At 40.6% G+C, this 24,752-nt stretch overlaps 1 protein-coding gene and 1 long non-coding RNA gene across 3 annotated transcripts in view; one reads left to right on the top strand and one right to left on the bottom strand.

Moving 5' to 3' along the window:
• Window positions 1–9,238, bottom strand: part of ca4a (carbonic anhydrase IV a) — a 28,869-nt gene extending 19,631 nt beyond the window's left edge. Inside the window, exon 1 of the mRNA XM_069912186.1 lies at window positions 8,781–9,238. Coding sequence (XP_069768287.1) covers window positions 8,781–8,841 — 61 coding nt within the window. The 5' untranslated portion in view covers window positions 8,842–9,238. The remainder of the gene's footprint in view (window positions 1–8,780) is intronic.
• Window positions 8,307–19,609, top strand: LOC138750031 (uncharacterized). 2 transcript variants are annotated; one of them, XR_011349027.1, is made up of 4 exons: window positions 8,307–8,368; window positions 15,065–15,181; window positions 16,092–16,248; window positions 18,771–19,609. It is a non-coding gene; the product is annotated as an uncharacterized lncRNA (long non-coding RNA). The 2 variants fall into 2 exon arrangements; XR_011349028.1 differs by lacking the exon at window positions 8,307–8,368 and adding an exon at window positions 12,209–12,363.
• Window positions 19,610–24,752: the final 5,143 nt, after the last annotated feature.

The following is a 24,752-nucleotide window of genomic DNA, read 5'->3' as shown; positions in this document are numbered from 1 at the left end:
AATCTACATGGAACGCTGCTGTCGGGGAGCAACAGGATCCACACTATCCAGGATGTGGCATCTTCTCGCTGCTACTATCCGGAAAGAGATTATGTATGCCACAAGGCTCACACCACTAGTTCAGGAACAGCTACTTCCTCTCTGGCATCAGGCTCCTAAACAATAAACTTAATCAGAAACTCATCTAAGGTCTCTTACTCCGCACATTATTTATTACTGAATATTTATTTTCTGTATTGCAGTTTGTTTACAATTCTATTTTGTACATATATCTTTTCTGGAGTACAGTTTTTGGCAATACCAGTAAGTAGTAACTCTGCCTAGCCCACAGGAAAAAGAATTGCAGGGTCGTTTGTGTCCTCATAAATGTACTTTGACAACAAATTGTCTTCGGGAATTGAGTTACAGGGGAAGATTAAACAGGAGAGGACTTTATTCTTTAGAATTTACAAATAAAGACTTTATTCTTTGGAGCAAAGAAGAATGAGGGGAGATTTGATAGAGGTTTACAAGATTATGAGAGGTATAGACAGAGTGGATGCGAGTAGGCTTTTTCCACTTAGATTAGGGGAGAGATAAATTCGAGAGGTCATAGGTTTTAAGCTGAAAGGGGAAATATTTAAGGGAAAACATTAGAGAAAGTTCTTCAGAGAGTGTGGGTGTGTGGAATGAGCTGCCATCTGATGTGGTGAATGCAGGGTCAATCTTGAGTTTTAATAGATTGGATAGATACATGGATGGGAGAGGTCTGGAGGGTTATGGAGTAGGAGCAGGTCAGTGGGACTAGTGGAATAGTGATCGCCTTGGACTTGAAGGGGTGAATGGCCTGTTTTCTGTGCTGTAGCGCTCTATGGTTCAAATAAACCTGAACTGTGACTTTGACTTTGTTTCACATTTATGAATGTGAAACAATGCTGAGAATGTTTGATGTTTTCCGATTTCAATTCAGATTGGCGGCATGGTTAGCGCAATAATGTTACAGCCCCAGCAATCCGTGTTCAAAACTGGCCCTGTCCGTCAGGAGTTTGTATGTTCTCCCCATGTTTGTGTGGGATTCCTCCTGATGTTCTGGTTTCTTCCCACCATTCAAAATGTACCAGGGCTGCTGTAGGTCAATTGGATAGCACAGGCTTGTGGGCCAAAAGGCCTGTAACTGTGCTGTATGACTAAATATTAAAAATTAAATTAAAATTCCACCATTCAGTTTTGTTTTTGCTTTCCAATAATTACATGGAAAAGCAAATCTTATTTAAAGGCAGAAGTGTCTTAAAATTATTCCCACTTTGCTCTAAAATACAGATTACATTCATAGGATTTCAGATTTATTGTCAAGAGTACATACATGACATCACATACGACCCTGAGAGGATTCTTCCTGTGAGTGAAGCAGAATTGCCACTAATTGGTAGTCCAAAAAAAACTAGAGTATACTTGTAAGCAAACTAGGAACTGTAAACAGATAACCAATGTAAACAAACTGACTGTGCACAAGAGTTCTTACAGGAGTCTCTGAATGAATTCATTGTTGAAGAGTCTGATGGTGGAGGGGTAGCAGCTGTTCCTGAACCTGGTGGTTTGAGTCTTGTGACACCGATACCTCTTTCCTGAAGGCAGCAGAGTGAGTGCTGGGTGGTGAGGGTCTTTGATGACCGCTGCTGCCCAAAATGGTAGCGTTCCCTGTAGATGTTCTCGAAAGTGGGGAGAGTTTTGCCTATGATGCCCTGATCAACACTGACTTTCAAAGATAATCTATCACAGATCATCAATTATTTAGCCTTTGGTGTATTCATTGTGTAGCCAGCATGCTATGAAGCATCTGTAAAGCAAATAGCTTAAATGCTGCTGCATTGTTCAATGTCATGCTCGAGCATCTCTGTCTGAACAAAATTAAACAGAATTGTTGCAGAGTTTTGGAATAGAATACGGACATTAGGTCTCTCTTAATTAATAGTTACTGCGTGGAAAGAAATTGCATCACAATTGATCAAGTACTTCAAATATAGCAGTGAGAAACCAACAGTATCAAAGGAATTTTTCATGCTCTACAGATGTGTATAGATATTTTGCTGGAACATTAATATAATCTGTTATTGTTACAGATTTATTTGACTTATCCACATTTTTTTTAAAATTTTCATGTTCCATCCTTGGTGGTAAACAGTTACCAGATGTCCCAGTTCATGAAGCTGACTTGTAAATGCAATGCTTTCAGACCTTTGAGTGCAGGATGTTGTAAAGCCCCTGGCTTTGTGTGCTTGTCTGTATATATAGATAGATAGCAGTCTTGTGTACTTTAGCAAATATCGTTTTTTTTTAAGTTTCTTTTATTACAATAAAAGAAACCACACTTTGTGTTTTAAATAAGAATACAGTAAAAGTCCAAAAATCCCAGGACCACCCGAGAATCTGGACTTCGAAAACTCTCAAACTTTTCAAATTTAGCACAGCGGCCACAAGCGAGCACACGGAAGTCACAGGAATATTGTCCCCAGATGATGCGCATCAATATATTTCCACTAAGAAATTGATCACCTTTGTGCATTTACATCCAAATTAAGCAGAATAATTAATTTCAGAGAAGAAAGATTTTTTTGACAGGTGAATTTCCGCCCACTTCATCTCATCCATTAATATATCCTCATCGAATAAGCATTTATTTAGCTTCTCCTAAATAATTAATACAATGCCCTAGTGTATTCTTTGATGAAAGATGCTCTTCCCAAAATATATCTTAAATTTAATTTTGATCATCTTATGGCCTAAGTTTTGACCTTCCTCTGCTGGGTCATTGTTCTGCTCCTTTGTTTTTTTTTGGATTGGGTAAAGAAAAATCCTCAAGTCTTATCAGTATTTCTTGATAGGAGTACCTTCACTGTTTTAGTAGGACCTACAAATCTTTTTAGAACTTCCAATTATTTTATAGTTATGGAGGTTATACCATTGAGACCAAATTTGCACTCAACTCACATTTACAATGCAGCTCATTTTGTTTAAACATCTCAATCACTTCATAGAAACCTTTTGGCATGCAGTCGCTGCGGTCACATGGGGAAACATTTTTCAGTTGGTCATCTCATGTCAAAGTTGATATGATACGAAGTGAAGATAACATACTTTTCCAAAGACAAAAGTAAGAATGAGGTGGACCTATCTGGCACCAAGAGGCCTCCGATCTCATTCAAGTACAAAGGTTTGCATTTCACAAATATTTGAGGGAAGCAGAGTTAAATTTAGCTGATAATTCATCACAAAAACAAATAATTGTAAAACTAGCATGATTGTTTTTGAGAATCAGGGTGGCACGGTTTGCATAGCTGTCACTGCACCAGCGATCTGACCAGGGTTCAAATCCCACGCTGTCTGTAAGGAGTTTGTACGTTCTCTCCATGTCTGCGTGGGTTTCCTCTGGGGGCTCCAGTTTCCTCCCACCCTTCAAAATGTACCGGGGTGGCACAGGCTTGTGGGCCGAAAAGGCTTGGTTACCATGCTGAATTTCTAAATTTAAAATAAGATTAAATAACTTCTTGATGTTCTAAGTAGTTAAAAAAAAGGCAATAATTTACTGAGAGGGTTTAGACGCAAACGAGAAACATACCATTTATACGCATGTAATAGTCGAATCTTGTAGATCAATTCTCAGGGTAGAATTTAGGGGGCTGACTATTACATGCATACTACCTTTGTCACATTCACCCCCCCCCCCCTCACCAGTAAGCACCTGTGTCATTTGGAGCATCTGGAGCTTGGATGGCCAAGTGGGTGGCAAGTCAGAGTTCAGGCATCAGGAGGGAGCTTGGATAGACGGGTGGCTGGGACCAAGTTGTAAGTCAGAGTTCGGGCCTTTGGGAGCTCAGATGGGCAGGAGCTCAGATCGGAGAGCAGCCGGGCCCAAAAATTGGGGGGAGGTCAACTTTTTACACGTGATAGATGGAAAATACCAGATTGTGGGCCAAAAAGTGGTGGGGGGCGGGTCGACTTTTACTCAGTATCAACTATACAGAGTCTCTTCCTGACTCTGTGCCAGTGTGTGTGAGATCATAGGATAGCAGGTATCTTATATTCTGCCTATTTCAATTGGTCGAGTATTTCAAATCTGCGCAAATTATGTGAGCAAATGTTGCACCTTTACAGTAATGAAATCTAATACAAACTAACTCCACAAATAAATACAACTAATTAATTAGAACAGATGGCTGAGCAAGTGATGTGCTGTAGTCAAAATATGTAACTGTATATCTCCAGCAAGTGTTGGCTGCTCAATGAACTTCAACTCGGTGTCAGTGAGCTGGAATCCAAGCTCTGAATAATTTAGCACAACAAGGAGGGAGAGAATGTCCTAAGCATGTGATTAACTATCTCTATATTGATTTATGGTCAGGACAGGACTGTCTGACTTGAGAGGAATCCAGATCATAGCTCCAATAGAGCCACTGCCCTTCTCGGTGCCTAGCATGCATGCCCTTGTGCGGATAAAGGTGGAGATGGGAGGGAGGATATCTAACCATCTTCAAGGCATTGGGAGACATTCAAGTGAGGAATATAAAAAGAAAGGTAGGGGGTCATAGGAGTTAGCATACTTAGGGTTACACACTTTTTGCTACTGCAAAAATGAAGAGTCCCACAGGTCATGTTATATGTCTGATGCTCTTTAAGATACAGTTAAGATACTTCTTCTGAACTGTAGAATTCACAGATGTCATGGTCCATATAGGCACTAAACAACATAGATAGGACTAAGAAGGAGGCAAAATCCACACTACAGAGACAAGGTGGAAAAATCTGAGTGTAACAGCTTGCATCTCAACATGGACAAGATGAAGGAGATGATTGAGGACTTCAGGAGGACCAGCCACCTTCCACTACAAATCAACAACTCTGTTGTGGAAAGAGTGAAGAGCACCAAGTTTTTTGGTACTCACTTAACTAGTGACCTATTGAGGACACACAACATCTCCTCACTTGTCAGGAAGGCTAAACAGTGACTGCATTTCCTGAAAAGACTGAAGTAGGCAAGGCTTCCAGCCACCATTTTGTCAACCTTTCACAGCTCTATTGAGAGTGCCCTGGCCAGCTGTGTCACAATGTGGTAGGTTTGCTGCAGGGAAATAGATTGGATGTCAATCCACAGGACCATAAGAGTGGCAGAGAGGATCACTGGAGTCTTCCTGCTCACCCATCAGCATGATCTACCAGGATCATTAACGGAGTGGGGTGTGCAAAATAATTGAGGATCCCTTCCACCTTCCACACCGCATCTTTCAGTTGTTCCCATCGGGAAAGAGATACAGGAGGATCAGAGCCAGCACCTCCAGGCTGAGGAACAGCTTCTTCCCTCAGCCAATGAAAATGCAGAACGTCCAAACGAACCTCGCACGCAAACCACCCGAGACTCTCATATTTACAAAGCCACATTTATAAATATGAATGCTTGTCCTGCATATATATTGATGTTATGTCTGCAGGTTTTGTACCAAAGATCAGAGAGCACTATTTCATTGGGTTGTACTTATATAATCAGATAACAATAAACTTGAACTTGAAAAATTAAAACCTGAAGAGTGATAATGTTCAGATTAATACCTGAGCCATGTGCAAATTGGTAGAGGGTAAATAGAATTAGAGAGGTAACTGCATGGCTCAAAGCATAGTGTGGCAGAAATGAATTTCACTTCATGGGACCCTGCCACTGGGACTTCAGCCAATGGGTTAAAAGGGACTGAGAAAACAGGATAAGAAACAGGTCCAACAATGAAGAATGGCAGATATATAAACAGCTAGTTCCAACACTCAACAGGATCTTATCCCAATTCAAGAGAGATCCCAAAAAAAGTGGCAAAATCTGTGTTTAACAAAAGAGGTTACAGATAAATATTAAATTGAAAAATAAGGCACATACAGAATGTTATCAAAACAAATAGTAAGACTTTCTGTGGATAGACAAATGCAAACAGTGCAGCATAGGTTGGTGTGGGACCTCTAGAGGAGGAGGCTGATGAATTATTAACAAAACAAGGAAATGATAATCAAGTTTCATAATACTTCATCGTATAGCTCACAGATGGACTCATTTTAAATAACAGGGAAGAACTTGTAAAAATCCCATTCATGAGTATTTGACAAACTGACTGCAAAAGGTGGACAAATCATTGTTCCTCGATGGCCTGTCTCCAAAGATTTTTAAGGAAGTGGCCCAATTGTTTGAAAATGTTCAAAACGCTCTAAATTCCGGGAGGGTACCAGCAATTAGCAAAATGGCCATTGGGACTACCTTGTTCAGAACTGGATGAACTCTGAAGGCAGAGAGCAAATGGCCACTTAGTTGAACATCCATTGTTGATAGGGTGATAGAATTAATTATCACAGAAATAACTAATCATTTAGAAAAACTGAATATAATCAAACCTTATTGATATAGTGCTATGAAAGGTCAATCATGTTTATCAAAGTTGCTCGAATTCTTTGAGGATGCGACCTGGAGAGTTGAAAGAGGGGAACGTGCATTTGATTAGAGTAATTTAAGGGAGTGTGGTATTGTAGGAAATGGGTTGGCATGGATTTCAAACTGGTTGCAGCATACAAAAAAATAAATAGGCCCTTTTCTGGCTGGAGGGTTGTAACTAGTGGAGTACCTGGGATATAATCAGTGATTACCCAGAGATCCAGGTTTTGACCATCAATGGCTTAATAATTACATAATTGACTGGGAGCAAGGAATAATATGTAAAGTTACCAAGTTTGCCAATGGAACAAAAAGAGTGGAAGGGTATGTCAAGATGTGGATATGGGCAGATTAGAAATGGGGTGAAAATTGGCAAAAGGATTTTAATGAGGAAATGGAAGGTCATGCACTTTGGTAAGAGCAGGCAAAAGGCAGATCAGCTAAATGGAGAGGGGATGAAATTTAGAGGGATTTTGTAATTCTAGTTAGCAGCTGAGTCCAAAAAATAGTTCAGACAAGCAGCATATGGCCTTTGTAGCGAAGGAATTGGAATTTTAAGAATAGAGAAGTTGTTTTTTTTAAAAAAAAACAGTTGTAATGTTCATGATATTAGTGAGGCAATACTTGTTTGGAAAAAAACATTTTTTTTTAGACATAAAGCCATTTCAGCCCATGAGTCTGTGCCGCCCATTTGACACCCCATTAACCTACACCCCCAGAACATTTTGAACAGTGGGAGGAAACCAGAGCCCCCAGAGAAAGCCTACACAGACACAGGGAGAATGCACAAGGTCCTTACAGACAGTGCAAACCACTACACCATCCATGCTTGGAACTTGGAACACTGCATGGTTTTGGTCCCCTTATCCAAAAAAGGAGAGATAATGGGACTGGAGGCAGCCCAAAAATTATTTTGGTTAATATCCTGGGATGAGAGGGTTATCCTCTCGAGAGGTTAAACAGTTTGTGCCCTTATTCCTTGGACTTTAGAAGAGGGGACCTTATTCAAACACATAAGGAGGCTTGGCTTGATAGACTAGATATTCACAAACATGGGGACAAAAATGGGCTAGTCATTTAAAACGGAGGTTCGTGGAAATTTCTTCTGTCAGAGGCTAGTGGATGACTGGAATTCTTTACCCTGGAGAGTGGTGGAGGCCAGATCTTTAGATAATCAGTAGTCCCAGGTTGTTTCAGGCTCCCGTTCCTGAGAGTGGCGCACAGTCCCTATCTCTGTCAGCCAGAAACGTTCGTTCCCTCTAGTGTTCCATATGGTTCTATAATAGGAGCGCAAGGCATGGGCTATTCAGCCCATCGATTCTGCCCCGTCATTCAATCATGAGCTGATTCATTCCCCCACCTGCCTGGCCTTTGATGCCCTGGCTAATCAAGAACCTGCCCTAAATTGATAACTTTGCTGTAATCCTTTATTCACCCTCACACTAAATCATAATTAAGCGAACAGTTTACTTATCCAGTGAAACACGAAATGTGATTGTAGTAAAATTACAAAGATGTTGGAGGAACTCAGCAGGTCTTGGGGGGAGTTTAAAACATCTTTACCTCCTATGGACGCTGCGTGACCTGCTGAGTTTTACATACTTATTTCTAGTCATAAGGAATAGCAACCCTTTTATTGCTTAGAGAGAATTTGCGTCAGGTCGGATTTCCGAATGTCGGGTTATCTGTAACAAAGTGAAAGAGCGAAGTTTGTGGGGGAACTGACGCGGAAAAGTTTGAGATGAACTTAGATCAGCCATGATCACGGTGTGGGGTCCACTCCCACCTTTAGGCGCCCTGACCGACCCGTTTTGTGACTTAACCATCACCTGGCAGGTCATAAACACGCCAGTGACGCGCAGTTCCCCGGGGCGAGAGCGCGACTGGACGTCCTGTAACTAACACAGTGGGATAGCGAGCCTGAAGATGGTAATGCAAGAAAAAAGGGAACAATCCCGTCTCCTGCGCATCCTTCGAGTTTGAATCGAGCCCGTTGAGTGCTACCCCAATTTGGCACAGACATCCCCAGTGATCTGGGGGACACAAATGGGAGTTTGGGCAGACGGGAGACTGGACCCAGAGTCGGGGGCTGGGGGGGGGGGGGGGGGGGCAGGTCTTCCCAGCCCCAGATTCCAAGTGGGACCACGTTCCCAGCGTTTGGCTCCGCCGATTCTCCACTCCTGCTCTGCGCCGCGACTCGAGGGCTCGGTTGGGAGACCGCTGCCCTGGTGGCCAGCGCGACCGTGGAAGGCGGCTTCAACTCGCTCCACAGTCACACGATACGAGACAGGGGTGGGTGGTGGGAGACTGGGTCACTCGTCCCCAACATCACCGGTCTTACCTGCTCCAGAGGCCAACAAAGGCAATAAAAGGCTCCCGAAGTAAAGACCAGGCGACTTCATCGCACTCCTCGTTCTGCCCTCCACTCGGGCTCAATCGTGGGGAGAAAATTCGTGGCAGCAGCTACCCCGATTCCGCCTTTTTATCTGTCCCTGGGTGAGTGTGACCTGGCTCAGCAAGATGAGCTCCTCCTCCTGCTGCCGCAACCTCCTTTTCAGAAGATCGTACCAGGGCACTGGACGCAATGCGGGACTTGGTGTGGGTGGGAGAGATTGGGGAGGGGGGTCCCCGAGGGATGCCTCGGTGGAAGAGAGGCGACCTTGGCGGTAGATCCGCACGCAGGTAATTGCCACTCGGACCAATGGATGGAGGGAGCAGCTTTCAAAGTATCTTGTCAATGAGGCGACTTCATCCACTGGATTTACCTTTTTACACCTTTCTAGTAACAGGACGACCGCAGGGTAACACGTTTGTGAGTCATTGCTCATGCTAGAGCAAATGAATAAGCGTAATATGGTTAACAAGGTCATCATTGCAGCGGGAAAGAGGAAAGGGGACGAGGATGGGGATTATTTATTGGCTGAGATCTTGTTAACTTGACGAGAAAATATAGAGATGTTGATTTTGAGGGTATAAACTTAAGAAATGTCTTCATTAGTCACGGTCTCTTTGACCATGTGGGCAAAAGGGGAAACACCCCTTTTCGTGTTTAGACACAAGCGACTTCTGATCAGTGCTGAATGTGAAGGGATCCATGGATAAGAAGTGAAAACAAGAATCCGCTCGGTCAGATCACAGGCTGTGAAACGCAAGGATTCCCAAAGACTTGCGCACGTCACGAACTGCTGGAGCCTGTTGCTTGTGCCATTCTCATAAGATTTCAAGCCTTGGTGTTAAATAAATTCTTTCTCCATTGCATTAGAGCAGCAGTTGAGATTTGCTTCAACGTGTCTATTGCAATGGTGAAAGAAGATATGCTTATATTATTAGCTCACACCAACATTCACTTGATCGCCAGTAAGATTTATAATGATGCCGGATGAGGAGTGCGTAGTCACATCAAGTCAATGTTGAACACAATTTTTTAAAACGCAAATGTAAAATGATTTCTGGATTAAGAAAAGCTTACACTTCTATCATTATGAGTTTTTTTTTTCCAATTCACACTACTCTGAGGAACTACATAAAAATGTAATTTATGTAGAGCATGTGAAACTACAACTGAAGGACAAATAGTGGAACCTTTCATTACTTTCTACAGTTAAGACCTTTCTTGCGGGAAAAATGGGGCCCCACCCGAAGGGAATGAGGTGGAAGAGCTACTTGGACTGAGAGGACCTCCCAAATTTGTATCCAAAGTGAGAGCCCAAAACCGGGCCTGCAAAGATCCAGGGAGAGGTGGGAGTCGAACTCAGGAATAAAGATCAATGATGAGTGTTGGTCAGGTCTATGTAGGGAAGGTGTCACATCGGTGATCAATGCCAGACTAAGTTGGTACAATATAATTTCTTACACCAATTATATCTCACGCCACAAAAATTACATAAAGGAAAATCAGAGATATTGGAAATGTGCTTCAGGTGTGGGTAAGAAATTGGTAACTTTATACACTCCAGTTGGACCTGCACGAAGGTGAGACCCTTTTGGTTGCAATTACCTAATAGAGTGGTTCTCAACCTTTTTCTTTCCACTCACATACCACTTTAAGTAATCCCTATACCATCAGTGCTGAATGTGAAGGGATCCATGGATAAGAAGTGAAAACAAGAATCCGCTCGGTCAGATCACAGGCTGTGAAACGCAAGGATTCCCAAAGACTTGCGCACGTCACGAACTGCTGGAGCCTGTTGCTTGTGCCATTCTCATAAGATTTCAAGCCTTGGTGTTAAATAAATTCTTTCTCCATTGCATTAGAGCAGCAGTTGAGATTTGCTTCAACGTGTCTATTGCAATGGTGAAAGAAGATATGCTTATATTATTAGCTCACACCAACATTCACTTGATCGCCAGTAAGATTTATAATGATGCCGGATGAGGAGTGCGTAGTCACATCAAGTCAATGTTGAACACAATTTTTTAAAACGCAAATGTAAAATGATTTCTGGATTAAGAAAAGCTTACACTTCTTCTGCTTAAGGTAATATGTGGGTGGGAAGGGAAGGTTGAGAATCACTGCTCTAGACATAATTGTGACTGAGATATTTTGCTTGAGAAAAATTGTCATTGGCCCATTTCCTTTGGAGTTATGAACCCGTGCACATAACGAGTCAATTAGGTACGATTAAAACAGTGGTTTTCAACCTTTTTCATTCCACTCACATACCACCTTAAGCAATCCCTTACTAATCACAGAGCACCAATGGCACAGGGAATATTTAAATTGGTCTGTGAGTGGAACGATAAAGGTTGAGAACCACTGATTTAATATATTAACTATAATTGCGGGAACAGACTTCCCATTGGATCTGGAGCTGTATTTATTGGGAAACCTAGAGGACGTGGGCAGATCATTAACTAAGTTCCACATTAAATTTGTATTTATTTCCGTCAGTAGCAAAAAGGTGCATTGCGATCACCTGACTCTCCCCACCCCTCCCCTGTTCATCACTCAATGGACCACAGAGATGCTCAACTGTGTGCCCATGGAAAAAATAACATATAATTTAAGAAATAAATTATATTTTGCAAATATGGCAACCTTATCTCGAGCACTTTGATGCTCAGCTATAACAACAGCCCACGGTTCTAAAAAGCTAACAAAATACATAAAGACAACAGCAATGAAGCCCCTCAAAGAGTGGAAGTCGATGAGAACGACTGGTGGGACACTGAATTTCTTCTTTTCTTTTTACCATTTTTCTGTTTGTTACTTTAATTGCTTTACTTGTTTAATTTTCAAAGTTTCGGGAGGAAGGAAGGAAATTGTAAGTTGACGTCGTGTTTGTATCTGAGAAGTGAATTATACTGAAAAAAAAGAGTGTAAAAATGTCAAAAAGAATTGTTTTTTGTTCAGAAGTGATAACTATGTTTTGGAAAAATTGAAAAATAAAATTTTCAAAAAATAGAAACACGTGAAACTAGAAAATGATCTCAGATTGAATAAAAAGTTTCAGTTTGACAAGGTTTGGGGCCCATTTATTGAATATTAGCATCATTGCCAGTTTTAGAAGATTTGGGTGCTCGGGGGCTGTTCCGTCCATCTTCAAGAGGTCACAACTTGATCCAACTTTCTATTTTTCTTGTAACCTTGATTAGAGGGTGGGGGTAGATTAGTTTTAATTTTGTTTATTTAGATGTGGATTTATCCTGTATAATATCCTTTTTTAGATTTTATTATGATAATATTGTGATTTGTTGACATAGTAATTAATTGATTAAGTGTATACTTTAACAGATAACCACAATAAATATTAAGGGATTAAATGTATCTGCTATTATTGCTTTTTAATATTTTGTATATTAAACTCAATTTTAAAAAAAATTAAAAATCTATATTCAACACAAGTGGACAAGCTGGGCTGGAATTTTCCAAATGATCAAAAATATACAAGAGCAGGAAATGTGACCATCATCGATCAACTTCAGTGAGTTATAATCGCAGAGCTGTGGATTAAATTGTTTACCTTGGCTTCTAATTCATGCAATTTCAAATAGAATTTCCAATCTCTGGTCGATATTCCCTATGCACAAAATGGAAATGGAGTTAAAATGACATCTTACAGTCCCCATTAGTCACCTTCTGGATTTTTCAAATAGGCTATCTCTGACTGAAACCACTTAAGTAATTGATCGTCTTTGTCTACATTTGCTTTTATAATCTATGTCTACTTTAATTAATTTATTGTTTAGCTTATCATTGTACTTATTATCTTTTTAAGTGCAATTTAATTTCCTTTTATAGTTTTATTTACATACCTGCTCTGCTGAAGCAAGCAAGAAAAATTTTGGTGCATAATGCACATTGCACAATATGGATGGCAAGAACCTCATGACCATTATCACCACTTGTATTCTTGAAAACACTGGCTTCTTACTGGGGCACCAATTGCTCTCTTTCCAAATTAGCCATTATTCAATTGTAACCATAAAGGGTGTGCATTGACAGGTTTTCTTGGAGGTGAGGAAATGTAGTTCTAAATCGGCAACCACATCTGGAAAAATGATGTGCCGCTGAATATCATAGAAACTATAATTGAAACCATCTTGAAAGAAAGGAGATAAATCTGACCACATTAACTGCTTGCCAGAGTAAAAGTTACCCCTCCAACTGAGTGCATTGAAAGGCAGAATGGACATGGTCCTCACTGCTCCAAGATAAATAATGGAAGCAGCATCAACACTGCACATGCCTATTATTAACCTTATTAAAATCTTTTACTCTATCAATTGAGATAGATGTGAAGCATTCTCCTCAAATTTAGCTTCATGCAGAAATTCATCTCCATCTTAGATATTCTTCATGAAAGTGCACAGGCCATGATCCTAACAAACCCAACAGATCTAATTCTAGTGCATAACAGGGTACAAAAGCAAATCTTTTCTCGGTCTTGCCCAAATTTCCCAGCTTCCCACTGGAGTGGAATTAATCAACAGGACTAGCAGAAAATGTTTGGACTTTATCACCTCCACACCAGAACCAAGGTTAACATAAGCACAATGTTTGAGCTGCAACACGCAGGTGACTCACACATTACATGGTTGGAGATGAAGTTCTAAGTTTTTGTCAACTCAATCACTGACACATCAAGAGATTGATCTTTACAATTAATTACCACATTGCAAAGGTCATTCATCCACCAACCTCACTGTACACATCTACTTATCAAACATCCACAAGATCCTAATAAATATGGACTAGGCCCTATTTCTGAGAGACCACCTCTCAATGAAGCCTGACATCGCTGATAAAATGTGCTTAGCCATCAATGCACAGGAACAATCTTTGACTATCTAAGGAAAAAAATGTGTTTGCAATTAAAAACCTCAAACCTAGCACAAAACTCGTAGTCTACTGAACAGCAATGACCCTGCCCTCTTTTATGTTCTTGAGACTTATAGCAGGTACCTTGAATACTAAAAAGATACCAATCTGATCTCTAGAAAAGCCTCAAATCCACTGACAGGATAAGCAAACCGACATCAGTGTCCTCTCCCAGGCCAGCATCAAGATCCTAATTATAATCAGTCGTTGAACAGGCTTTGCATACCTAAATCCCTAAGCCGATAAGCTATTGCATGCTCTGTTGTGGGAAGAGATGGATGTGAGCTTCATACAGAAATTCGCCTCTATCTTAAGGGGAACAAAGAAACCCTTCATGATCAATGGAAGGGGTGTATCAGCTCACAAACCCCACATGTGGCAAAGTCGGTTGGCCCACATTGATCTCATTGGGCATTTCAGAACCCATAGGTGGAAGTGAGGCATCCTCAATCCTAATGAGAAGCTATTTGAAAGCTGCTAGAGTTATAAAAGTTGGGCAGGGAGTTAGTGAAGACATGTAATTCAAATATGTTCTTTTCCTTAGCTGATCTTTCATTTCAAGTAAATACCCTTGCTTTATTTGCTCACCGGTAACATTAACCTTGTCAATGCAGGCATTATAAAGATCTTAATTCCATTCCACTCCCACCTGGTTTGGGCAGATCAAAGCCTTAGGACAAAATCATAAAGAAAAATTGCAGCACAATATTGTTGCTTTCAGATCAGTATTTCTTTCTTTGGCTTGGCTTCGCGGACGAAGATTTATGGAGGGGTTATGTCCACGTCAGCTGCAGGCTCGTTTGTGGCTGACCAGTCCGATGCGGGACAGGCAGACACGGTTGTAAGGGAAAATTGGTGGGTTGGGGTTGGATGTTGGGTTTTTCCTCCTTTGTCTTTTGTCAGTGAGGTGGGCTCTGCGGCCTTCTTCAAAGGAGGTTGCTGCCCGCCGAACTGCAGTGAAAGGAGGCGTCAAAATATCCCACATCAAAAAGAAAGAGAAATTTAAATAAATGTAGAATTGCTGGGGGAAAAACATTAGGCCAGGTAGCCTCTGTGCCTCAACAAACAGTGTTAATATTTTAGGCCTGCGATCTTTCATAAAACTTGACCAATGCTAAAGTGATTAAAATTAAGAATGCTCAGAAGGTGTATTACAGAAGTAGAGTGAGATTAGAAGGCATTTGGCAACTGAATTGAGAATTAAATAGATCTTGTTTAAGCACAGTAACTTGATTGCTTTATGAAATATTCTTTACAAGTCTTGTTATTTGACATTGGATTTATTCGATCCAATTTGTTCCTAGGGCATGAATTAAAACGAGATGAATGTAGTCTGATTCAACTGGACAATGTCAAGGAGATATTTTCAAAACATGGAGCAATCAATAGTGTCAAATGACATAAAGAAAAAGGAGAAGAATGTGAGCAATAATTTATCTTTATTACATTTATAACTCTGATAAAAGCTGTTTTAGAACAATGGTGGGAGCAGAAGTCCAACTAGAATCCACAATACATGATGTTCCAAGAATGCTATGTACTGTTTAAGAAGGTAACAGCACATGTCAAAAGAGAAAATTTGAGTTTTAAAATAGGACATAAATTCCAAGAGTGAATGAGGGGTGAGGGAAGAAGGGTCAAAGATTATATTTTAGAGATTTATAATGGCATCAGATTTGAAAGAAGGCGACAATGTCTGATACAAAACAAATGGGACATACATTCCAAGTGTGAATGAGGGGTGAGGGAAGGAGGCTCAAAGATTACATTTTAGAGATTTATAATGGCATCAGATTTGAAAGAAGGCGACAATGTCTGATACAAAACAAATCTCAACAGTATCAGCAAACAAGGAAGCAAAGGAGTGATATCAGGCAATCAAAAGTAGTAATAAGATCAAGGAACAGATGGTAGTAGTCATTGAGATGAGCTGGAAGAAGGCACGCAATGAGACATAATAGAAATCAGGGAAAGGCCAGTTCAGAACTAGGCCAGTAAAAAAAATGTATTATACTATCTGAAATCTACGTGCTATCTACATGCCAATTAATTTTATTCCAAATCATTGTCTTCCCCTTCCATCGTGATATTCTAATGTAACGGAACTGCTAAAAACACTTTGTAATGATTGTAATCCTGGTTGTATTTGCTACGAGCAAGGTCTTAAGGAATATAGTTCCTGTTTGATTATACTTGGCTGCCAGCAGGGGCTGACACAGAGCAAGAATAAAATCTGTAATGAAGGCTTGCAGCCTCATGGCATGCCTCATGGTGCTGTTTGCATCAACTTTAAAGTAAAGAACCTTTTCCTTCATCCATATGTTGTCTAAGAACTCAAGATGAAACATTGTGTCAGAAGTGGGATGAAGGAAATTGAAAGTAAATACTTTAAAAGGTAAAATCTAGAGTCAGCAACTGATCAGTGAAGAGAAGCTAATAAAGTGAAAAATGGAAGAACTACATCCACCAGGGAAACTTCAGTTGACAGGTAATGTGGCTGAAAAATTGACCAATATGAGAAAGTAAAGTTAATATGTTTGGTCATGAGACATCTGAATTGGATACAAAAAGCAAAAGATCATCTGCATTTAAGGAAAAAATATGTTCAATGCCATTCCTATATATCCCCTTGAAACCTCTATTTACACAAAGATCACTGCTCGAGGTATTAATGCTGTCAAATAGCAAAGGATGTAAAGGACACCATTGATGAGTACCCCAATGAAGATTAAAAGATTTGGATTGCTGTAAATTAGTGAGAATTGAGGCAGTAGGACATAAATATAATAATTTAACCTATTTAATAAAGCATGGTCCATAATTAAATGTTTCCTAAGTGGCAAATCAATAATCCCATTCCATCTGATCAAAAACCTTTTCTGCATCTAAAGAAAGAACATATTCAGGGGCTGGGGGAGAAGTCAGATGTAGAATATTCAACAAAGAGAGTATATTAAAATTTGTTCCTTGCTGCCTCTGCCTGCCAAATGCCACCTTCTTCTTCTTAACCAGGGCCTCACTATCTCTTGAAAACCAAAGTTCCCTTTACCTGTTAATATTACCTTTAATTCTGACAGGTATATACAAACTACGTACTCTCAAAATTTTACCGCTTAAGGACTCCCACTTATCAAGCACACCTTTGAAAGGGGATCAATGGGGTCTCCCTCTCCCTATCCACATGACTACTGGGATCATCATCTGAAGAGGGCTTGCAAGATCCCTACCATCTCACGCAGAGCAACTTCCAGCTCCTCCTGTCGGGAAAGAGAGCTCGAACCACCAGGCTGAGAAACAGCTTCTTTCACAGGCAGTGAGAATGGTGAATTGCTGATGTACTGCTTATGCAATCCCTCCCAGACTCTACTATTTATTTACCAATATTTATTTATTTTTAGATCTGTATATAATTTGTTTGTTAATACATGTGCTATGTCTATGTGTGTGCTTTTATGTGTTTACAGCAACGCTGTTTCGTCCAGTTGTACTTATATAATTGCATGATAATAATATATCTGAACTTTAAATTTAAATTTAGACATACACCATGGTAACAGGCCCTTCCAGCCCACGAGCCCATGCCGCCCAATTACAATAAATTGACCTACATCCCCCAGTAATGTTCCATTTTCTCAGTTCCGCCTCTTCATTGCATTTGCTCCAAAGACCAAACATTTCATGCAGGTATAACTGCAATGTTTGTCTTCTTCCTTAACAATAGCTTCCCTCCTACCAGAGTGGGCAGACTATTTTACCGTCTCTGATTTATTTCCTACACCTCTGTTTTCATTCCTTTCTTCTCCTGAATAGAGTAAGAACCCTGTTCCTCTGACACCTTCCATCCAACCAGCCTCTGCATTCAATGAATCATTTTTCATGATATCCACCAGCTTCAACAAGATTCTATTCGGCCAAACACATCCTTTGTCTCCCCTTTCATCATTTCAGAGGAATTGCTTCCTTTGCTCCTCCCATCTACACTATGGGACTGCTCTTCTGTCCCCACTCTCTACTCCCCACTGTATAACATGCACAATGTACGATACCTGACCTTTCACATCACATCCCTTCTAAACAGCCTTTCCAGGTAAAATAATGATTCGCTTGTTCTTATGCAACAAGTGTAATCCACACTTGCTGAATCCAAACACCAAATGGGCAGAGCCCTCGTGCTACAGGAGTAACCCTGAGCTTTGGCTTGCCTGCCATCTCTGACTTCTCGGTCTGTGGCTTCCTACCCTGTTTCAATAACATCCAAGAACAATAGCTCATTTTTCACTTGGGCATTTTACAGCCTACCAGATTCAATATTGATTTCTCCAATGTTGGATAACTTGTTCTTTATGTTTGCATCAGGTCAGGTCATTTGTGCTTGCCATTTCTTCTTCCCCCCCACCCTCCCCTTTTACTTCATGTTTTTATTATTCTGGCCTGCTCAGTATCAGTCAATAGTGCTTCCAGCATTTTCTGTTTTAGTTTTGTTACGGAATAAGTTAATACAATTATAGAATAAAATATATCTTAAGGGGTAAGGTTAGATTTTGGGAGTTTAGGTCACATCTTATTTGGAGTGCAAAAACCTGTGCAAATGGGGCCTTCACGTCTGCCATTGACTTGACAGAAACCATGAGGAGTGCCTGTGGAGACTTCACAAGTAAGTGCTAATTGAAATGGACTATTGTCTTTAAAAGAATAGCATGTTTGAACAGATATCCAGGCTCATACTGATTAATCTTTTATTGCTGGAATGGTGCCAGCGATCCACATTTCTGGTTGAAATCTGCTTTTGTAGGAGGGGTCATGTGGTTTTGCAAGCAGAGAGAATAAAATGTGCCTTTCTTTGGGGAGAGAGAGAGAAAGACAGTCAGTTTACTGCACAGTTGGTGTTAAAGACTGCGATTTTGCAGACATGCTAAAGGACCCCATTTGAAGATGGGTTTTGAGTTCAGAGTTCAGCTTATTCTAAACCTTTGTAGGATGTGGCTGGTTAATGTGTTTCTTCTGAAATAGGGGAAAAAGAAGAAATCTTTGTGGTCACCTGGAAGAAGAGAATGTCTTTTGGAAAAACGCACGAGGGCGCGAGTTTCTTCAGCAAGACACTGAAGTGGCTGACTGAAGGAGAACAGTTTGTGTGTGTGTGTCCAACGAACATCTCCGCGAAACCAACACGGACCTTCTTGAGCAGTAACAATTTGAGTTAAAGCAGCAGAGCCTGTTAAATGTTAAACACTGTGGAGAGTATGAAAATTGCCTGATACCAGTGAAAAGGGAATGACTGGACAGTAAAAGAAAGAACTTTCCTCAACACACTTAGAATTAGAAGTGGGATTAAGTTAATTGTAGCAAGTTAAATATTTTTGTTGAAGTAACGCCATTGTCTTGGTGAATTTCTGTTGCTGCTGGGGGGGTTTTAGTCCTCTAATTGTCATATTTCACCCCTCACCAACTCGCATCACATCAAGTCATGCTTCTCCTGTTAATATTTTCGTTAGGAACAGAAAATAAAATCACATGATTTTTTACAGATTAAGACACTGTGCAGGCTCAACTTGTACATCTTTTGATTAAAATCGCGCATTAAACCAATTAGACTTTGAAGCAATAAAATTAAATGGATTAAAATGAAGGGGGGAAAAGGCTGGTTTCTCAGCAATTAGAAATAATTCATAACCTCAAACCAGGGAGTCGCCAAAGGAGCACAGCGACATCTAAAGACGAGGCTAACTGGCTTTCTAAGACATGATCTCCGTTATTTTTTGACTCCAGGGACATAGAGGAAGAGCAGCCAAAACTCTCGTGTTTCGTTGCAACACACAAGCGCGCTGGAGAAACTCAGCAGGTCCCGCAGCTCCCGGGGGAGGGAAAGAGCCACCCAGGTTTCGGTTCGGCACCGGACCCACGAACTTTGGTTACCCTTTACCCTCCCATCGACGCTTCTGTAAAGATAAATGATGCCGAGTAGTTTATTTGCACGTAACTAGGTAGTTCCACACACACCGTCGTTACTCAGCACGTTTCGATGGGGTGGACGCGGCAACGTGGACCGGGGGGGGGCTCTTTGCTTTAGCTGAAAGAACCCATTCGGACCTTTATATTCCCACCTCAGCAAAATGAACCGGGGGGTCGCGGCAATCACACCCTGACGCGCAGCCCCGGGTTGGCTTTAATTTCCATCCTTTGCAGCCCCTCTCCAGTGCACAAGCCCGAGGCCATTGAGCTCCCCTTCCAGCACATCTTCCTTTTGGATTCCCTTGCCCTCGGAGCTGCTGCCCCCCCCCCCCCCCCCACTTTGCCATGCTTGCCACCTCTACACTGTCAGACGCTTACTCCACCCTGTGCCATCTGACGATGGCAAATTGGTGCAGAAAATCACCCCACCAGACTTGGTCGGGGGGCTGGGACTCGCTGGGCACGGGCGGGCCTTTTGGGGGACTGCCTCTAATGGGTGGGCATTCCTTGGCTTCTGCTCTTTCCCCGTCCCTCTGCAACGATTCCTTAACATTCTTCGCCTGTGTGGCCAGTATTGCAGCCCAGGACAAGGTGGCCGAAGCCCAGGGAGCGAGGACAAGTGGATCAGGAGTGGTTTCTGTTCAGGTGTCCCCGGGGATGCGTTTGATCGCTCGCTCCTTCGAGATCTGCAAATGATAACCCCGGTGGTCTCTACAGTCACAAATTAAAGGGGTTGGGAAGCCCTGTGAGTTCATTCAAACTTCCTCTTCGCTAAAGAATCCACGTGCGAACGGGTATCATCTGCTTCTTGGCAGAGTTTCCGCTTGGAATCTTTCGGTGAGGCAGTCAAGCTTCTCCGGCTTCGTCCGATGCCTTCTACCGGACCCCAAAACGTGTCGTCGGCCCCTCTCGGGAGAAAGATCCCATTTGCACACACAATCGCCCTTCGTGGCTGAGAAGCAGCCCCCACAAAGTGAATTTCACATTGCAATCAAGTCAAGGAATAGTTTTTTGAAGAAATATTTAATTGAAACATTTTTCCATACATGTAGTATGTAATTAATGTAGTTGTAGAGATTTCAAAAGAAACTTTACATCTGTGATGGTTTTCACTCCCTCCCTCCCAAACTCTCCCCTCAGCAAAGTAAATATATAAGTTTATGAAAAGGAAGAAAATAAGAAAGTTTTTGGATTGCAGAGAGAGGTCTCCAGATTCATCATTAAAAACTCAGAGGAGCATCTCCAGGTCAAGAGGCACAGGAAGGATATTATTACAAATTCCATCCCATGTACGGGGACCAAATTTGCCAAAAATGTTCCTCAAATTGTATGTTACTTTTTTTCCAAAGGGATGCTCTTTGAATTTCTGCATACCCAAAGATATATCAGACGTCCAAGTAACTGCAATGCATTTCCTCACTACTGCTAATTTAATAAATTCCAATTGATCCTTTTAATTTAGGTCTTGTACCTTCAATATTCCCTCATAAAAATAACTCACGACTTTGCAGAAAGACAATTCCTGTAACTTGTTCCAAAAGAATTCTGTAAATCTGCCCAAAAGGGCCTTACATTGGGACAAGACCAAGTTGAATGATTGAAAGATCCTACATCTTCGCCACACCTAAAACATTGATTCGATCAATCTGATTTCAGTGTCAAGGAATAGTGAATGACTATGTGGCATTTTACAGCCTGCACATAAAGATGACTATTATAGGGTTAAATGGGCATATTCTACTTTATCTCCATTACTTTGTAATTTGGTAATGTTGCTTTACTAAGATTCTTAAGATAATCAAATCATATGTAAATTCTGTTCAGCAGGTTAATTTAACCCATGGTACTTTATGAATATTTTTTAGTAAATTCACTGCTGTAATGTGGAAATTATGTGCTAAATTAGTTAATTTGGAAGCTACAAATCATCAAGACTATAAATGTACGAAGAAATTAAATGTATGCCCAAAATAGAAAGATGTAACTCTGGTGTCAACGTTTTTTTTCCCTCCAAATCTTTTTGGAACATAACCCTGAAAAACAGAAAATGCTAGAAACACTCATCTAAGCAGGGAGCATCATTGGAAAGAGAAGCGGGGTTAATTTGCACAATCGGTCAATCAGCATTCAACATAATCTGCTGGAGGAGCCCATCGGATCAAGAAGCATAAGTGGGAGAAAAAGAATGGTCAACGTTTCAACTTGATTCTTGATAAAGGGTTTAGGCCCAAAACATTAACCATTCGTTTTCTCCCACTTATGCTTCTTGTGCTCCTCCAGATTATGTTGAATTTTAGATTCCAGCATCTGGAGTCTCCTGGGTGTCTCCAGAGTTTCTGCAATGTTTTCTTTCTTTTTTTGGTGAATTGAATTGGATTTGAATTATATATAGTCACCTGTACTGAAGGAGAACTTAGTTTTGTGTTCCATGCAGGAAGCTGGCAAAATGTTGCCATGCTCTTGTTCCATTAGGGATACACTAAATATTTCACAGAAAACCATTAGAATTCCCTTAGTCCTCACCTCTCACTTGACTAGCCTCAGCTTTCAGCACATTGTCGTTTGTAATTTTCAGCAGATGGAAAGGAATCCGATCCCCGCATCTTGCCTTCCTCATCCCTTTCCACTTCTGCAGGGACCACTCCTTCCATGATTCCTTCCATCATCCACAGCTCAGCCTTCAACACCATTATTCTCTCAATGTTGGTCAACAAACTCTAAACCCCGGGTCCCACCCTCCAACTGGATCCTTGACTTCCTCATCAGAAAACCACAGTCAGTACGAATTGGAGCCAACATCTCCTCCTTACTAATGATTAACACAGGCACACCTCAGTGTGCTTAGCCCATTGCTCTCCTCACTCTACACCCATGATTGTGTGGCTATGCACGATTCAAATGCTCTCTGCAATTTTGCCAATTACACCATGGTTGTCGGAAGAATCACAGACAGCAATGAGGAAACGTATAGGAAGGAGATCAATCAGCTCATTGATATTGTCACAACTCTGTACTCGATGTTAGCAAGGGCAAGGAGATGATTGTGGACTTCAAGAGGAAATCAGGAGAACACAAAATAGTCCTAATCAAGGGGTCAGCTGTGTAGAGGGTCAAGAACTTCAAATTCCTGAGTGTCAACATCTCTGAGGATCTGTCCTGGAGCCTCCATGTCTTTTTGTTTTATTTTTCACACTGTGAACCATATCAAGCAAAATACATACAAACATTTCCCTCTTAAATATATACAGTGGCAATTTCTCCCCTTTTTTCCCCCCTACCTTCCCTTCCCCCCTTCCCACCCTCCTCCAAACCCATTAAACATTCAACATATACAAGACAATAAAACCATTAAACAATGTCATCACACAATGAGAAATAAACCAGAAAAATGTATCATCTACTTTTACACACTGGATCAAGTCATTTTGTCTTCTTATCATTTTAAGGGGTGGAGGTCTAAGGCAAGCCCTCTCTGTTATGTTCCATGTACGGCTCCCAAATTTGCTCAAATAATGTGACTTTATTTTTTAAATTATATGTTATTTTTTCCAATGGAATACATTTATTCATTTCCATGTATCATTGCTGTATTCTCAGGCTATCTTCTAATGTCCAGGTTGACATAATACATTTTTTTGCTACAGCTAAGGCTAACATAATAAATATTTTTTGCACTTCATCCAGTTCAAGGCCTAATTCTTTACTTATATTACTTAGAAGAAAGATCTTCTGATTTTTTTGGTATGTTGTTTTTTGTGATTTTATTTATTACCTGATTTAGATCTTTCCAAAACTTTCTCTCATGTCCAAATTGGATGTTCTGTTGTTCCCATTTCCTTCTTACAGCAAAAACATCTATCTGATAATGTTGGATCCTCTTTATTTAACTTTTGGGGTGTGATATATAGTCTGTGTAACCAATTATACTGTATCATACGTAACCTTGTGTTTATTATATTCTTCATAGTTCCAGAGCATAACTTTTCCCATGTTTCATTTTTTATCTTTATGTTTAAATCTTTTTCCCACTTTTGTTTGGGTTTATAGCTTATTTCATCATTTTCCATATCTTGCAGCTTGATGTACATGTTCATTATAAATCTTTTAATTATCATTGTGTCTGTAATCACATATTCAAAGCTGCTTCCTTCTGGTAATCTCAGTCTGTTTCCCAATTTATCTTTTAAGTAGGATTTCAGTTGATGGTATGCAAACATTGTACCATGAGTTATTCTTTATTTGTTCAAATGTTAATAAATTATTTCCCCCCAAAAAATTTCTATTCTTTTAATTCCTTTTCTCTCCCATTCTCTAAAGGAAAGGTTATCTATTGTAAAAGGGATTAGCTGATTTTCCATCAATAATAATTTTGGTATTTGGTAATTTGTTTTTTTCCTTTCTTAGTGAATCTTCTTCCATATATTGAGTAAATGATGCAATACTGGTGAGCTTTTATATTGTACCAGCTTTTCATCCCACTTATAAAGTATATGTTCTGGTACCTTCTCCCCTATTTTATCTAGCTCTATCTTAGTCCAATCTGGTTTTTCTCTTGTCTGATAAAAATCTGATAAATACCTTAATTGTGCTGCTCTATAATAATTTTTGAAGTTTGGAAGAGCCTCCATGTCACACTCTAGTAGCCGTTTCCACTGTCACCCTCCACCCACCTGCCTCTGTCCCAAAAGTATTTTTTTAATTCATTTCTTGATCTTTTCCCATTCTGCATCAAGGAGGCTTTCGCAAACAAGAGAGACACTGTACACGCACTCCAGGTTAAAGCAGAACTTCCATAATTTTATGTAAGTTATAGAAAAACCACTCATTAAATAGAGAAAGAAAATATTTCTCAACTGCTCTGAATCAATAATGTGAACCTCAAGCGTGTGTGTCTCTCTCTACACCCTTCCCTCGCTATCTTGTGCGTGATAGCACTGAGTCATATTCCTGGCACTGCCTTGACCCTTCATACTCTCATAAAATTCCTTCCAATTCATTGTAGTGCCAGGTTGTACTTCTTCATCTCCCATTACTTTCAGCGTA

The sequence above is a fragment of the Narcine bancroftii genome, chromosome 14 (assembly GCF_036971445.1).
Source record: "Narcine bancroftii isolate sNarBan1 chromosome 14, sNarBan1.hap1, whole genome shotgun sequence".
Classification (NCBI taxonomy): Eukaryota; Metazoa; Chordata; class Chondrichthyes; order Torpediniformes; family Narcinidae; genus Narcine; species Narcine bancroftii.
This window is presented reverse-complemented; position numbering and strand designations above follow the sequence as displayed.